The 16,494-nt window shown below is 41.4% G+C and overlaps 1 protein-coding gene across 17 annotated transcripts in view; it reads left to right on the top strand.

Annotated features, from left to right (window-relative positions):
- Positions 1-16,494, top strand: part of LOC111236397 (collagen alpha-1(XIII) chain-like) — a 165,539-nt gene that overhangs the window by 137,165 nt on the left and 11,880 nt on the right. For 15 of the 17 annotated variants that reach the window (XM_022765094.1, XM_022765098.1, XM_022765108.1 and 12 more), the window contains 8 exons: positions 1,070-1,111; positions 1,226-1,276; positions 1,515-1,541; positions 1,681-1,767; positions 10,160-10,195; positions 11,856-11,909; positions 12,111-12,164; positions 12,355-12,390. In XM_022765094.1, the coding sequence (XP_022620815.1) occupies positions 1,070-1,111; positions 1,226-1,276; positions 1,515-1,541; positions 1,681-1,767; positions 10,160-10,195; positions 11,856-11,909; positions 12,111-12,164; positions 12,355-12,390 (387 nt within the window). The remainder of the gene's footprint in view (positions 1-1,069; positions 1,112-1,225; positions 1,277-1,514; positions 1,542-1,680; positions 1,768-10,159; positions 10,196-11,855; positions 11,910-12,110; positions 12,165-12,354; positions 12,391-16,494) is intronic. The other 2 variants (XM_022765107.1, XM_022765097.1) reach the window with 1 other exon arrangement.

Genomic DNA, 16,494 nt, shown 5'->3' with positions numbered 1-16,494 from the left:
GTGATTGTTTTCAGCAAACGCAGTGGATCATAATATACTGTATGCCTTCACACAGCAGTTACATAATTTTAATGCTCATGACTATTCAGCTGGATGCTCAGTTTTTTAATGTCAGAAATGTCCTTGTCCCATCATGGACTTGGATTGCACAGTCCCTAAATCAGGCTTTATCAATATATTAGCAAGTTTTATAGACACTTATTACTTGCTCTTTTGTAGGAATGTCAATGATGGAAGAACTACTGAAATTGCTTTGCAACCAATTAAATGATTAATTGCTGTGAAAGGAAGGGGCTGGGTAAAGTTTGGTGCCTGGATGCTGTTCTCTACATGTGGAAACCAGAAAACATGTAATGTCCCACAACATAAGAACCAGCCCCAGAATTTGCCCCAGAACTAGCAGCTAATTAATACAGATGTTAGCTATCCACAAAACACAAAATAGGCAAAATAGGTGCTATGCAAGTATTTGATGGGACCATATGGGATGGGGCTATGGAAACAGTTCAGAGCAGAGTATGAAAACTGAGCAAGCAATTGATTTTTGAAGAACGTTTTTCAAATCATATGATTTAGGTAAAATTAAAATGCTCTGCTTCAACACCATTAAAATATAATACATTGGAGTGTTTAGTTGGTGTTTAGTAGTGGCTGACACAGAAGCAAAAAAAAACAAAAAACAGAACAATTATTCATTTCAAATACAAAACAACAGGTATACTGCCCAGATACTGATTGGTATGATGATGAAGACTAAGACAGGATTTAAACAAAACATTCAAATTTCTATTTTATGCTTTGATTTTAATCATCAGTCCCTGAATTGAAATGCTCACCTCATTTGTTCTAGGGTTTAGAGCACCCTAGCCCCCTAGCCCCCCTCTTTTTACCTGGCGCAATGGTACGCATTGTTGCCCCTTCAGGCCCTAACCCTGACGAAGGAGGAAAAGTAGAATACATCTTGTATTCACTTTAAGTTCTGTGTGAAAAACTGTTGTATTGCTTAATTTTTATTCACTTAATAGTTTGTCTGAAGAACTTTGTGTCCTGCTGTGTCTTGTTATGACAGGGTCCTAAAGGCGAATCTGGAGAAGGAGCTAGGTCAGAAAGAGTAAGTGTTAGTCATTTACCCACAGGTCTGATTAGCGCATTGCAGAAAAGCATGTTTGAGCAATATTTTCTGATTTGAAACCTGTTGCTTGTGTTTGTGTGCGTCTGTATTTAGATCTATGGTCCTCCAGGGCCCCCAGGACCTCCAGGACCAGTTGGCCCAGCAGTGAGTCAAATATGCTTAAAGGCCTCCACACTCACAAAGCTATTTTCAGTTAATTTAACGGATTAGGCCTCAGTTCAAATAACACTAGTCTCACTATCGAGGTGGCATTCAGATGCCAAATTTGTATTTGTATTTTTTATTTCCTGACATTACTCAGCTTCACCAGTGGTATGCAGTGGCAACAACTGGAAAACAGTATAGATTGTCTCAGTAATTTCACTGTTTCTGTTTCATCCAGGGATCTCAAGGACCTTCAGGGCCTAAGGTGAGACATTATTTCTATAAAACAAGATCTACCAGCCCTTTGTTTTATTAAATCTTCATCCAGTCATATGTTGTCTGCATCAAAGCAATTCAATGCATTAAAGTGTAACGTTGGGATTCTATCTCACCCTGTCTCTCAGGGAGAGCCAGGCATAGGCATCAGAGGAGAAAAGGGAGCAACAGGTCAGAAGGGCGAAAAGGGAGACAGAGGCCATCTTGGACTGCCTGTAAGTTCACAATTACCAGAAATCTTTGTCTTTCTTTGGCGTACATTTGTGTTCTATCCTATTGTTAAGTTTTTTGAGAGCATTTGCTGCTAGGAACCCTATTGGTTTTGTTCTCTAATTATTATTATTATTATCAAATTATTATTCTGTTATTATTCTGTCAGTGTTTGTGCAGAAAACTACTGGACAAAAACTCATGAAAATTAATAGATTGGTTGCAAATTGCACCCATTACTTACGTACAAAAAATGACACCAATTGTCTGATAGATGGCGCTATAATAATGAAGTACAAGTTTGTGCTATTTTCCCAAAACGGTTTGGATGATAATTAAAAATTCTTTCACCATTTTGATCTCTGAAATCATCTGCATTTTTGCTCTAATGGTCTTCTGTTCTAAAAATGATTTGACATTTTCAAAAAATGGAACATAAACCCAAAATGAACTAATCTGAGGCATCTAATTCTTATGAAATTTGGTCTACATCATCTACAGACAATGCTGATGAAAAGTTATTATAAAAATTTTTGTCAATCCATTTTGAAATTATGACTTTTTAAACTCGTGTTGTTAAGATCAGTTTTATACAAATACTCATAAATAAAAATTGGCTAATGCTGTTGTAACCAAACTCATACATCTGCGGACCTTAGAGATTTTTTTCAGCACACATGAATGATGACGAAAGTTTGCTTCACTATAACCTATGGTCAATTCAGAAGTCTGTCACTCTATATTTTTAAAAATATGTAAAATCAATTAACTTGTATATCTCCACAAGTCTTCATTCAAATGCCATCAAAACTCAAACAGAGATTCTGTAAATGGTAGATATAAGTGTTTCAAACAGTGTGTGGAACTGACAAACAATGAGTCCTCAGTGATATTAATTATCTTGCTATAGTTTTTACTCTATGCACAACATTTTCTTTTTTGCTCAGTGTTGGATTCAAAGTCACAAAAATATTTGATGATTCTCCTGAAACCAGTAGAATGATTTGTGATTTTTTTCAGGACTTTCACACATACATTTTGACATTTTGAGTGAAACAGACAAAAATACCCCTGTTTTGCACGTAATGTTATTGCCTCAACTTGTGTGAAGGCGTGTACAGCACATGGTTACCCAGTGGCACAACCAGTAAGTCACCTTCTCTTAGGATACCAAGGTCAGGGGTTCGAAACCCCAGATTCCTAAAGTCATGCTTCAGCCAAAACTCAATAGCAATTAATACACGTAATATTAAAATGCTCGCGAGCTGCTTTGACTATGGCTCTGACCTTGAATATATCACTGCTTCACACAGAAATGTTGGCATGAGACAGTATCAGCCTTATTCTAAATGTTATTCGAATGATTTTTGGGCTGTTTTACTCTGGGCTGCTTTTTACTTTTTTTATACTTTTACAAAATAGTGTCACTTTGGGCTTCTAGTCATACTTCTTGGTTTACACTCACATCCAAAAATTTTATGTACTCCATATCACACATCACAATTATTGAATTATGTGTAAAGGACCATGGTATTGACATGCGGTACAGAGATATGTGTCACATCATTAACTGAACAATAGCTCATGTTTGGGCGGCACGGTTGTGCAGTGCACTGTCAACACAGTGAAAAGGTTCTGGGTTCGAACCCTGGGCGTGGGGCCATTTCTGTGTAGAGTTTGCATGTTCTCCCTGTGCCTGCGTGGGTTCTCTCCGGGTTACTGGCTTCCTCCCATGACACGAATGTGCGCATTCACACCTATTAGTCTTTGTATGTCAGCCCTGTGATAGACTGGCGACCTGTCTAGGGTGAACTCTGCCCTCACTCAATGTCAGCTTCATTGGCTCCAAAATTGAGCTAGTATACTCTAACCCGCTGACCAGGGCGTAAAGAATATTTACTTAGCTCAGTGACATACACAGTGGCCAGGAGAATTCAGTGCATTGCAGTTTTACAAAAGTCATGCAAATAGAGAAAAATGAAAAAGAAAATCACCACTTTGACAGCACTTTGCCACCACTTCTGCAAATTCTGCAAATGAATAAAGTAGAAGCAAATTAAGAGGAATTGCTCAGGGGAGAATAAAAATTGTGGAATCGATAGTGATGGAAAATGAGCTAGCAGTGTAACAGATTCATGTCATACTCTTAACATTAACATTTTGGTAATTACAATTATGTTCGTCAGACTTTTAGAGTGTGACCTGGAAAGTTCTTTGTGTTGTAAATATGTTATGTTATGTCTTGCAGTTTTTCTGTATTTGCAGAATGCTTCTTTATTCAGTGTCACAGCAAAATAAGATATTCATATATATAACATATTCATCAATTCGACACATAATCTCTTTCTGATGCAATCAGTCATTTTATCCTCATCTAACTGTCATCATCAATGGATGAAGTTTGCTTAGTTTGCTAAATAATGAGGGCCATGAGATTGGATAAAAGCTCTGGAGAACACAAGATTGTGGACCTTAAGCTAGGCTTTTTATTTTTTACACATATAACATATATACATATGGATGTTGGTATATAACACAGGTCATCCTGAGCAGTGGTTTAATGCCTGGGTAGGTGGGTTCTGTAGCTTCATTGGACGTAACCACCTGACACCCCACTTTCCCTGGCCCCTGTTCACTAGATAACTTGTTTAATTTTAAAGAAATGCAGTGTAATGTGGAATCAAAGAATGTACATTTACCCAAGTATAAATCAAAGGCAATTGTACTTTAATCTAGAGTTTCCAATTTGGCCAACTTTATACCTCTACAGCAATCCAGAGGCAAATATTAGATTTTTTATTCCACTATATTTTTTGACAGCTTTAGTTGCTATTTCTTTCACAGATTGAAGTTTAACATGCAAAACAAATGATGAGCTGATAAAATGTGATAGATGACACTGTCCAGCACTATATTAAATAGTTCAAACTAACTCCAGCTTGACCAATTACAACAGTGAAATATTGCTTATACATGAATGTATCAGTAATAATAATTCAATAGTGTAGTATAGCCTATAATAGTATGTCAGTCACAGGGGGCACAGGGGTCTGAATTATGAATTGCCTATTTTTACTTTTGATAGTTTAAGTACATACAGTACATCAAAATATTCTTCCTCTTTATAATATTTTTATCTCACATTATCTTTCATTGTTTCTCTCTGTCAAATTATTATATAAAATTGCTTCATATTTGTTATTTGTTGCCAGAGTTTGTCCTTAAGGCAGCGTTTCTCCCCTTGGTGCAGCTTTAACAGGGCATTTAACAGTATGTTGGCAAATCATTCAAATCAATCATCTGTTCTGCTACACCAAATAATCACTAGAGGACAAATGTAGATTAATCTGTTACTGAAAATAGTTCTCAATAAATGCAGTTCTCCATTGGCCAGCTGTTGGAGGAGATTGTGGATCTTTTTTGGAGAAATGAAACTACACTGTTGCTCATAAAGTTGGAATAAAATATTTTTTACCTCTTTCCATGAAATGATTGTGACAATGTGATTTATTTCATTTCACCTGGGTAATTGGGACACATAATGTAATCATTGCACCTGGTCAAAAGTGATTACTGATGCATTTAAATAGGAATAAACAGAGGATTGTGTCTGAAAACAAAATTATTCCAACTTTATGGGCAACAGTGTATATATTTGTGAGCTGTTTTCAAAAAGTGACATCTACAGTAGGTAGCAATAGGCTTAGGGCTCAGAGCCACAGACAGGGTAGGGAAGTACTGAGAGACGTTGTTGGATTTGATTTTACCAAAGGATTTGTTGACAGTAGAATACAGCATAAAACAAAAGTTACGAAGGTAACTACAGTTCTATGAATCCTTGATGACCGCCAGAGATGGTGCTTAAAGCACTGGATCTTCTGTCTCGCATTTGCGCAAGTCAAGTATTTAATATCAACAATGTCACCTGTGACCCCAGATGACCCGGATTCTGGTGTCATCAGGGAATCAGGATTTTTGAGTGACTGAACGCTCTGGGGGTCATCCAGGATTCATAGAACCATAGTTACATTCGTAACTTTCGTTCTAGTTCATCCTTCCTGACCGCCAGACACAGTGCTTTAAGCACTGGATGACTAATACCAACAATGTCACGAGGAGTCCCAAGTACATACCTTACAGCGTAGACTTAGAGGAACTTGGCAGAAGTACCACACCCAGAAGATGTGGGGTGGCGACATTTGTAGAACCTAGAGAATGTGCTCAGTGAAGCCCACAAGGCCGCAGCACATATGGGCACTATGGACACTCCCCTCAGGGTTGCCCATGACGTGGAGACACTCCTGGTAGACTGACACTTGACTCCTGACAGCATAGGGCGATTATTCACCCTATATGCATGAACAATCACATATAAAATCCAATGGGACAGACACTGCTTAGAAAGAGCGCAATCTCGTGTGGGGCCATGATAACAAACAAAGAGCTGCTCGGACTGCCGTACACTCACAGTAGCGTCAACATAGGCTCTAAGGGCCCTTACTGGGCATAGCAACCTTCTATGACATCTCCCCTTGGGGGGGAGATGTCATAGAAGTGGGGGGGGGGGTTGAGGTGAAATGGCTGAATAGGCTGGTTGAGGTGTAAGCGTGACAGCACCTTAGGGAGAAATGCTGTATTTGGCCACAAAGTGAAACTCAAATTGTCTGGGTTCCACCTCAGACATGAGTCGCTCACTGACAGAGCCTGGAATTCACGCACTTGACTGAAGAAATGGCAAGAAGGAACACCGTCTTAACAGACACCCATTTCAGCTCAGCCTGTGCCAAGGGCTAAAAGGAGGCGAGCATCCAACACCAGGAGCAGGTCCCAGACTGGTGCTCTTGGAGCACTTGGGGGACACACCCTCTGAGCCCCACTTAAGTAAAGGGACACCAGACTGTAGTTCCCCACTGTATTCATTGTCTACCCAAGCGTGCCAACATAGCAGCTACATATACCCTCAATAGAAATAGCAGCTACATATACCCTCTATGTAGAAGAAGAAGGACCCTCATCTAGGAGGGACTGCAGAAACTCAATGCACTGGGTCCTCGCCCTGAAACAGTATTCAGTTGCAGCTCAGGCCCCTCCAAGGGCCAAACACACAGTTGGAGGCGCCAAGGATTGGGATACGAAACCTGACCCCCGAACTGGGATAGGAGATCCATCCTGTTGGGGAGGTGCCACGATGAGCCATGGTGAGCCACGGCAGAGCCTGCGCAGCAGAGGGAACCATGTCCTGCCTGGTCAGAAGGGGGCCACCAGCTGAAGTCTGTGGCCCTCTTGTGGAGCACTCTATGAAGTGTGGGCAATATCAGAGGAACTGGTGAAAAGGCATAAAGTAGTAGTACTCCTCAGCAAGGCATGCAACAGCATGTGCTGACCCAGAGGACTGGTCGTCTTCATCAAGGAGAACCAGAGGGGGCAGTGGGTCAATGCCTCTGAGGCAACAAGATCCACCTTGGCCCTTTTGAAAAGACCCAAGATGGCATGCACCATCTCTGGATGGAGTCACCACACCCCCGGTGGGGGCTTGTGATGGGAGAGGAAGTCTGAAGCCTGGTTCCTCTGCCCTGGTAAATACATCACCCGCAAGATGGCCAGCCGCAGGGCCGCCCATGTCAGCAGGTCCCAGGGTGCCCGCAGCAACCGTGCTGATTTGGTGCCCCCCTGGTGGCTTATGTGGTACACGGTCGAGGTGTTGTCCAAGTACATGCTTCCCCTTCAGGTATGGCAGGAAGTGTTTGAGAGCCATGTGCACAGCCCATAGCTGTAGCACATTGATATGTCTTGCACCTTCCCGTGCAGACCATTGTTCCTGTACTGTCCTGTTCTGCCACACTCAACCCCAACCCAAGAGGCTAGCATCTGTTGTGACAGTTTCTCTACGAGATGGGATGGGACCTATGGGGATTCCCTCTCCATATAAGACTCTCCCTCCATGGGGCCAGAGCAAGGAGTTACTGTCGTGACACTCTGAGCCTCCTGTATTTGTGCCACTTAGTGTCCAAGTGGAAGCTGTTCAGCCATCTTTGCAGAGGGCGCAGAGACAATACACCCAAGGGAACAACGTTCTTCAGTTTTGCCTTCCAAGGCTGTTGCTTTCAGTTCTGTGTGAAAAAACTGCCTGTGTTGAGGTGCAATGGGGACATGAAAGTAAGCATCCTTCAAGTTGATGGACATCAACCATTCCCCTGGGGAACAGTTCGAAGCAAATCTGTTGTACCCACCAACTTGTTGAGCGCACTGGGCGAAACTCTCCTGTGTTCTTCTACACCAGGAAATAAGTCAAGCTCCTGGTTCAGGGCTAATACCTTTGATGGGTTCGGGATGATGGTCATTCTGACTTGGTTGGAAGCTGGGGGCCAGCGTGGGAATTGTATCTTGTACCCGTGGGCCAAGGTGGAAATCACCCAGGGGTTGGAAATGTGAGCAGCCGAGTATCTGAGCTGCTGCTGGGAAAAATAACGACGTTCATCATCCAACTTTTGACAACTTTTGTCATCCATGGAGCTCTGGTCCCAGGAGCGAGAGCCCGGCTTCGAAACATGGGACACATCCTCCTCCTCCTCATCATCTTGAAAGAGGTTGGCAGAGGCCGAACCATCTTTCTCAGGGAACGTCAAGGACAAGGGCGGAGCACAAGGACGGAGGGTCAGGAGAAGACTCTTCATCAAGGCCAGCTCCACTGATAGCTGCTCCATCTTCTCAGTTTTAGCCCTCTTCCTGGAGGGGGCAGCTGCGGCCACCTCAACCCATTTATGTCTGTTGAGCTGGAGGCAACTGGTCTGTGGATGGGAGACTCTCCTCACTGAGCGACTGCTCCACCTCCGCCAGCCTGGTGGTCTGTGACGCCTGGGGCAATTCATGCAAGGGTGCTCTGAGAGACCCTCCATGTGCTCGAGGCCGATACAAGAAAGGAAACAATTGATGCCATCATCTGGCTGAAGAGGGGCCATACAAGTACCACAGTAATGGGTTGTCAACATGGTGGTAATTCAAGGTTACGCAAGTTGAGGATACTGTATGTACACTGGGAGCTTGGGTGAAAGCACCACCTAAGCCTGTAAAAGTTACTGTCAATAGCCGATGCCACCAAGTCAGCCCCAGCAGAGACTGTCAGACTGTGGTACTAGCAGGAACTAGGTACAACCTACCTCATGTTGGGAGCGGGGAGCAAGAGCACTACTGTCACCAACCGGGGTTGTTATAACACTCAACAGGTCAACTCCAGTGAAAGCCCTGTTACTAACAGTAGGCTCAAACCCAGAGAGAGATGGGGTTGGGGAGCAAAGACACAGCCCTCACCAACAAACACAAATTACCACAGCTTATTGCACGCAGGGAATGGCAGCAAGATCTGCCTTACATCTTACATTACACTTAAATCAGCTGGCGCGAAAGCGCTGCTTAGCCTCCACAAAAACAAACTAAATATTATCATACAAAAGGAGCAGTGGCAGGAGCACTGCCCTCCTCCATAGCATTCCAATAAACACAGCTCAACACAAGCAAATACTTACCAAATGGCGGTACACAATCGAAAGCAAGCTTTACAGGCTGACACCAACAGCAGGAGGACCAACGTCTATACCCTGCTGAACACAAACGGCAGACAGCCGCGTTCCCTCACGACAGAGGGACAGATCGTTGGAGCCTCTCGGGGGGGGGGCGAGTATTCCGCAGCTCTGACCAACATGGTTGCAAGGCTACCTGCAACAAGTGTATTTTAAGAATGAGAAAATTTGTGAAGTAGTGAACCTGCGAAGCGAGAAGATGAAAAGGAACTGATTCCCTGATGACACCGGAAGATATACCCTCTCTCGGGTCATCTGGGGTCACAGGTGACATTGATGATATTAAATACTCGGCCTGCACATACGCGAGACAGAACATCCAGTGCTTACAGCACCGCCTCTGGCAGTCAGGAAGGATGAAACAGAGCCAGACTTATCCTGTTATCTTGTTAAAAAAAGACAGAGAGCAGCTAACAAGAAGGCAGTGTTAGTGAATAATGTGAGTTATCCAGGCCATGGGTATTCAAGACAAGTTGAATCGAGGGCAACTAGATGATGTTATATCATGATAATGAATGTGAAAACCAAATACACTGTATTACCATGAGCAACAACATAGTCATACACTTGACCAGAAAAAGAAGTTACTCACTACTATTGTCACTCACTTTACCTCCACTACTTCCATCACCCTTCATTTGTCATCATCTGAATGAGTTTTTGAAGTCACTTGAGTCACAGCTTCACTCACCCCCCCACCTCCCCCCCACCCCCCCACGCCCACCACACCCCCACCTCGCCCATACCAAACCCATTACCCAACCTCCATCCCACCCTCTCCCCCATCATCTCTGCTCTAACTGTGTACAACACTATACAGGGGGCTCATGGGTTAGATGGCAGACCAGGCCCAGTGGTGAGTGGCGCAAGTCCTGTTCCGGTCCCCTCATCCTTCTCATCTTCCTCCTCCACCCCCCTGCTACAGCTTGCTTGATGTCTGCCAAGTCTGCTTGTCATGTCCGCTTCCTTTCCTGCTTCCCATGCTTGTCCTGTCTTTTCTCCTTCATAAAGTAGCTCTGTTAGGACAGAACTGTTCAGGGTTGGGCTCTGAGGATGCACTGGCATGAAGAATCTAGTTTCATGGCGACAATGCAACTGCATATATTTGTAAATCTGTGTATTTATTAAAAAAATGAAAAGCGAGGATCACTTGTATAGAAAATGCCAAAGATATGTTTGAGGTCATGTAGAAACAGTTGTTTACAAAGGTGGGCCAGCAAAGATCACTAAAAGAATTACATTTCCAATGTAAAACGTGCCACTCACAATATATCTTAGTCACAATTCTCCAAAAATAGATTTATGGGATCCTTGCTTGTGTTGTAGGTAAAAAAAAAAAAAAAAGTTGTAAAAAAGGTTATAAAATGATTTAATGCTCCATGATGAGTACTGGTCTAAAAAGCTCAATACTGGTCAAACCACACATCCTACGATTAGTAGGCTCACACAGCTTTATTGATAAATTCTTAATAATGTATATTTTACATTACCACTCACTGAGTGATCACAGTTATATCCATGTTTTCATTTTTTCAATCACAGTTAAGCATCCTTTCCACCTAAGTCATATGTAATATTTTATTTCAAGGATAGATGTTTAAACACAATGCCTGTTTCAGGCAAAAAAATGTAAACTGTCACCTTATTGATCTTTAAAGCAGCTCTCAGGGCAATCAATGTGAGTGGAAATTCATAAACAAGAAAAGGCCTACAAGAACAAAAATGTCCACTTATCCTTCAGTCACAAAAAGGAGTAATAATATTCTAGCACCACAAATTGTGGTTATGTGAAAACATCATAACCTTGGCCCAAACAGTGGCCCAAACAAATCATGAGCAACCATGGCCTCTCTTGAATTTTAGTTGTATGCATTACATTACATCACTAATAGTCTTTCAAATCGTCCTCAAATCTATTTATTATCTCTCAGTGCTACCTGTGACAATTAAAGTGGAATGTTGTCTAGTACTGCTTTGAACTTCCATCTTGTCTAACACAGACACCATAATAATGTAAATCCTCAGTCCTCAATCCTGCCTCCACAGTTCCCTGCATCCTGACCCAATTCCATAAGCTGGCTATAAAGCTGCTATTGCTCAGAATCTATAAGGAGCATGCAGGGATGCTCGTACTGCATGCATAATACATTCACACAGCTGTATGCATACAACACTGTACGCACTGGATATGCCTGAGATGCAACATCTTTTTCTCCAATCCTGACTGCTACTCAGATAGAGAAATGCAGCTGTTGACATTTTATTCATTTTTCCTGCTTTTTTAACAGTTTGGACAGTAGTTCAACAAGCTTGGTGTTTTAATGGTACATGTGTCAGGGCCAAAAATGAAGATGTAACCCTTTCCCTCCAAGTGAGGGAAAATGGATCTGAAAATTACATATTATTATATCCATGTCCACCGGACAGCTTGTTGATTTACTGATTTAACAATTTCCCTAGTGCTTTTCTGTCTGTATCTGCTGAGAGGTATTTACTTTCTATTTTTTGTTTCAAAGGGTCTAATAGGACCAGCAGGTGTGCCAGGGCCAGCAGGACCAAAGGGAGATAGAGTGAGTGTCTGTGTATGTGTGTGTTTTTATGCCTCTGTGCCAGTGACAGCCATGGCTGGAGACATTATGTTGTTCTGTGGTGTGTCCATCCTTCCATCCAGAAGAATGCCAAAGATGGACGTCTGTTCGTCCATCCCATTGTCATGAATTCACTTTTAGAAGAATATACACTTTGGATTTTCTCTCTCTTTCTCACTGCAGGGTGAAAAGGGAGATGCAGGATTACCAGGACCAACTGGGCCTCAAGGCATCCCTGTAAGCCTGTATTTCCATTTTAAATAGTCATCACAACAACATCATGGAAAGCAACATGTTTATAAAACATTTTGCTAAACTTCTGACAGAGTATCAGAGCACTCACAAAAAAACTATCAAACAAGCATATTTTCCCAAAGTGTAGGGAATATGCAAAGCCACTAATGTTATTTGTCATTTGTTTTTGCAGGGTTTAGTAGGACCACAAGGACTCAAAGGGAACAGGGTAAGATATTACCTGTAATGTTTAACCATTTTTAAACATAGCAGAACAGCTAATGGATACACATTAGATTTCATAGACACTTTAGTGTTTGTGAGATATATTTCAGGTCAGGGTGGTATTTGCATTGTTTAGAGTTGTAATGACCTCAAACATGCTCTCAAAAATGTGAAATAAAGAGCTGAATATCAATAAATATCACATATTAAAAGATAACCAGATGAGTCAGATAGTTCACTTTTATAATTTGATTTATGATTCTGAATAATTTAAGATCAAGATGTCAAATGTATTTGTTTGTTGTGCATCTGTATTTAAAAAAGAAAAAAAATTTTTATATATATATATATATATGTGTGTGTGTAAGTAAAATAAAATATAGAGTGTGATAATTGTGAGAAATTATCTTGATCTTGAGACAGCTATGTTTTCCTCAAGCAATCCTCCTGTTTTATTTTCCTCTGTGTGACATCCTAATGCAGATTCACTTAGACCTTTTGAGAGAAGGTGGATATCAGTCTCATGTCAGTGCATTAAAACAGTTATAGTATTATAGTTATAGAGATGTTCACTTGAGATTGTGCTCCGCTCTAGATTTTGGATGCAGTCTTAACTTCCTCCAAGCTGACTTGAAAATAGCAGTCATATTTTACTGTAGAGATCACTAATCAGCAACACAGCAAAGCCTGTCCTATTTTTGCACCTATTGGTCCACATGCTAATAAGAAGAAAGGTGCTCAACACGCATCCAACAAGGACCAACATGATTGTCATGACCAGGCAAGGACTCAGGACACAGATGCAGGATTCAATTGACTGTTTTTATTGTCTCTTCAGAGCGCCTCCAATTGGAGAAATAAATAGGCTATAAAGCTAGCCCTCACTATACATGAGGCTATGAAAAATATCAAAATAATAATCACTCCACTAAAGCAGGAAAACACAATGGGCTATTAAACGTTATCTGTAAATAAAAAACTCTCCAGCCAACTGGAGGCTCTACTCTATAAAAGGTAAGTAAACAAAAGATCACTCCACACGGAGAAAACAAAAGGCTATGAAATCCTTAACTATGAAACCAAACTAGGATATAAACTTGCAACTCAAAACTCTCACTTGGAGGAAGAAGAACACAAAACTTCAGGAACGCTGTTACAAGGGCTGTGACGAAGAGCTGGGATGCACGCATGCAGACGAAACAAACTAGCACAAGACAAAGGGAGACACCGACTTTTTAAACACTGGGCAAGGGGAACAGGTGAAAACACTCAGAGGGCAATCAGACCAAGACACATGAGGAAGGGCAAGTGACCTGAAACGAGAGGAGAGATACTTTTCAAACTAAAACAGGAAATGACAAGACAAAACACGGAGACGGGACAAAACCCCAAATAGACCTCAATGCGGTGTGACAGTGATAAAGCTAGTACCACAGAGCTAACTGGCTTAGCAACTATGGAGCAAATCTTGGCCAAGGTAAAGTCTGTGGCCTCTCTTGCAAATGGCATGGTTGAGTCTGTTGGTGCTTGTTTAGATGTTATTGACGGAGCCCTGTAGGAAATAAAACATCTGTCTCCTCGGCCAAGGGTGCTCTTTCCAACTTTTCCAAATTAGTGGCTCTTAGAGAAGCTTATGGAGCAGGACAGAGTCTCTGCTCAGAGGATGGCTGTGGAGTTGTTCCGACTGAAAGTTGACCTGCAAAATAGCAGTCCTTGCAAAAATCCTAAGATTGTCAAATTTAGTCTATGTCCTTTCTAAGATGAGACTGAAGACTCACAGTGATGTTTACTACTTATCCTGGAGTTTGGATGTTGTCTCAAGTGTCTCAGCTGTTACTGTCTGTTAATGTTAAGATGGATTTTTTTAACCTGTTGTTTTTGGACAGCATAGGGGAGAGTAATGACTTCAAAACTGACTTTTTGAAGACTTTATTTTGTTGTGCCAGTTAACTGGAACTCAGGCTCTTATGTCTACATTTCATTTTACACTTCAACCAGTTTTTCTACACTCAACCTTACACTCAACCTTATTTGCATGCTTGCATGCTACTTGACCCCAACATTTTGCAGGTAGGTTGGCAAAGCTCTTAGATGTTGGGATAATTTGGGATAAGTGCATTGATCTTGAAGCAGCAGAAAGTGATTGCGCTATTGACCAGGAAAAACCTGGTCTTAAGTCAGTGGTGCAGTTTACTGTTATTTTAAGGGCTCATTGTCAAGAGAGTAATATGTGCCAACAGGTGCACAGAGCTCATACACTCTGTCTGTTACACACAAGCAGAGTGAGCTCAAAATGCTTTTAGATGTCGGGATAAGTCAGCGGGAACATTACAATACAGCCTCAGAAGGTTGGAGTTTCTTTGTGACGTGTGTTGTATAACGTTGTCATGTGTCATGGATGTCTCTTGCATGAGACCCTGATCAGATTTTGCAGGCCTGTTGATCTCCAACTTTCTCCAACTCCAAGTCAAATTAGAATTGATTTTCAATATTCCTCTAATTTTTTTTTCAAATATCTATCATTTTATAGTGTCTTTTAGGGAAGAACAGGTTCTGCTTGAAACTGACAGAATTATAAAATGTCATGGTCTATGCCAGATCTCTTAAAAGAATAATCTCAAAGGTTTATGCCTCATTGCTGTATTCCTTAACTCACTAATTAATATATTATGTCACATTTTTTTAAATCCACACATCAATGTACAGATCACAATTTGTGCTTTGTAGGGGGAGCTACGTGGTGTAGTTATTGCTGGTTGGGTGCAGTGAGTGTGAGCAGCTTTCTAAGTTCTTGGGGCACAGTGAGGTGACATGCTTTACCCTAGAGATGCTGCACTGTCACACTAGCTGTTTTCCCCTTCTTCTAGCCTTTAGCTACTTTAAAAACTCTAGCTCTGTGCTTATCACACAAAAATGAGACTGATATCTACCTTCTTACTCTTGGAAATGAAACAAATAAGCATATATTGAACTATTCCTTTAATTTGCACTCAATATGAAAACTGTATTTCATTTCCAGTCTGCATTATATCAGACAATCTGTTTCTAAATGTCAACATACCCCTCCTCTAAGAGAATGTCTGTTTCCTTCCCATTAACCTGTGACTCTTAATATTTCCACTCCCATCTTTTAAGTATTCACATTTCATAAGCCCTTTCAGCACATTCAACTGGCCTCAGGTCAAAAGAAATTATTATTTTCAATGTACAGGATGTAAACAAACCTCAACATGCCTGTCCAGTTGAAGGTGTTGAAGACAAAGCTATGGGATAGTGTTGGTGCTTTTACTCTTTGTCCTGTCTTTTTTTTTGTTTCCACAGGTCCTCCTATCCCCTTTTCCTTCCCTCCACCTTGCTCTGTGGCCCGTGGTTCTGTTTATTGCCGGGTTGCCCTCTCTCCCTCTCACAAACCTTGACCTTGGTTAATCTTTCTGCTCTTACACATCCTCTTTACTCTTCCTGCTCCTACTTAACAATCCCTCTTCCTTGCAAGCTTTCATGTAGTCCCTCCAACCCCTGACCCCATGACCCATACCCCAAATTGGCAAGCAGTGCTCACATCACTGTCAAATTGTATGCTATACTCAGATGTTAGCACACCAAAAGTTTAGCATGTTTCTGAGCTAATCTGAGATGATCATTTTAATTTGTTAGTCTAGATTCCACACAGTAATCAGATTGTCAGGTTATCAACATATAATCATTACCTTTACAATAGGTACCAATAATTCATTTGCCATTTCTGTAGCCTTGTTATGATTTGCAAAAAAAATAGCAAATGGAAGCTTAATAATTTACCTAGTGGCAAAACAGCTCTGTCAATGAGTAGCAAGACTGCAGTTATAGTGATTATCTGATCTCTGATTGTGAGGAACATTAATTCACTTTGAGTATTTGAGCCATTTCATACTGTAGCCTCAAACCACAACAGTCTAAAACATGAGATTTCAGTTGTGCAGGTGATGCTAAGACAGCAGTGGGAGAACACTGCAGCAAGTTTTATCATATAGTCCAATGTAGTCATTTCTTTATCTGATCCCTTCCAGCCTTTGACCTTCATGGGCAGGTATTCTGTTGTTGATCAAGCAGTTGTTCAGTCTCATCTTGT

The sequence above is a fragment of the Seriola dumerili genome, unplaced genomic scaffold (genome assembly GCF_002260705.1).
Source record: "Seriola dumerili isolate Sdu_G_001 unplaced genomic scaffold, Sdu_1.0 BDQW01000665.1, whole genome shotgun sequence".
Taxonomy (NCBI): Eukaryota; Metazoa; Chordata; class Actinopteri; order Carangiformes; family Carangidae; genus Seriola; species Seriola dumerili.
This window is presented reverse-complemented; position numbering and strand designations above follow the sequence as displayed.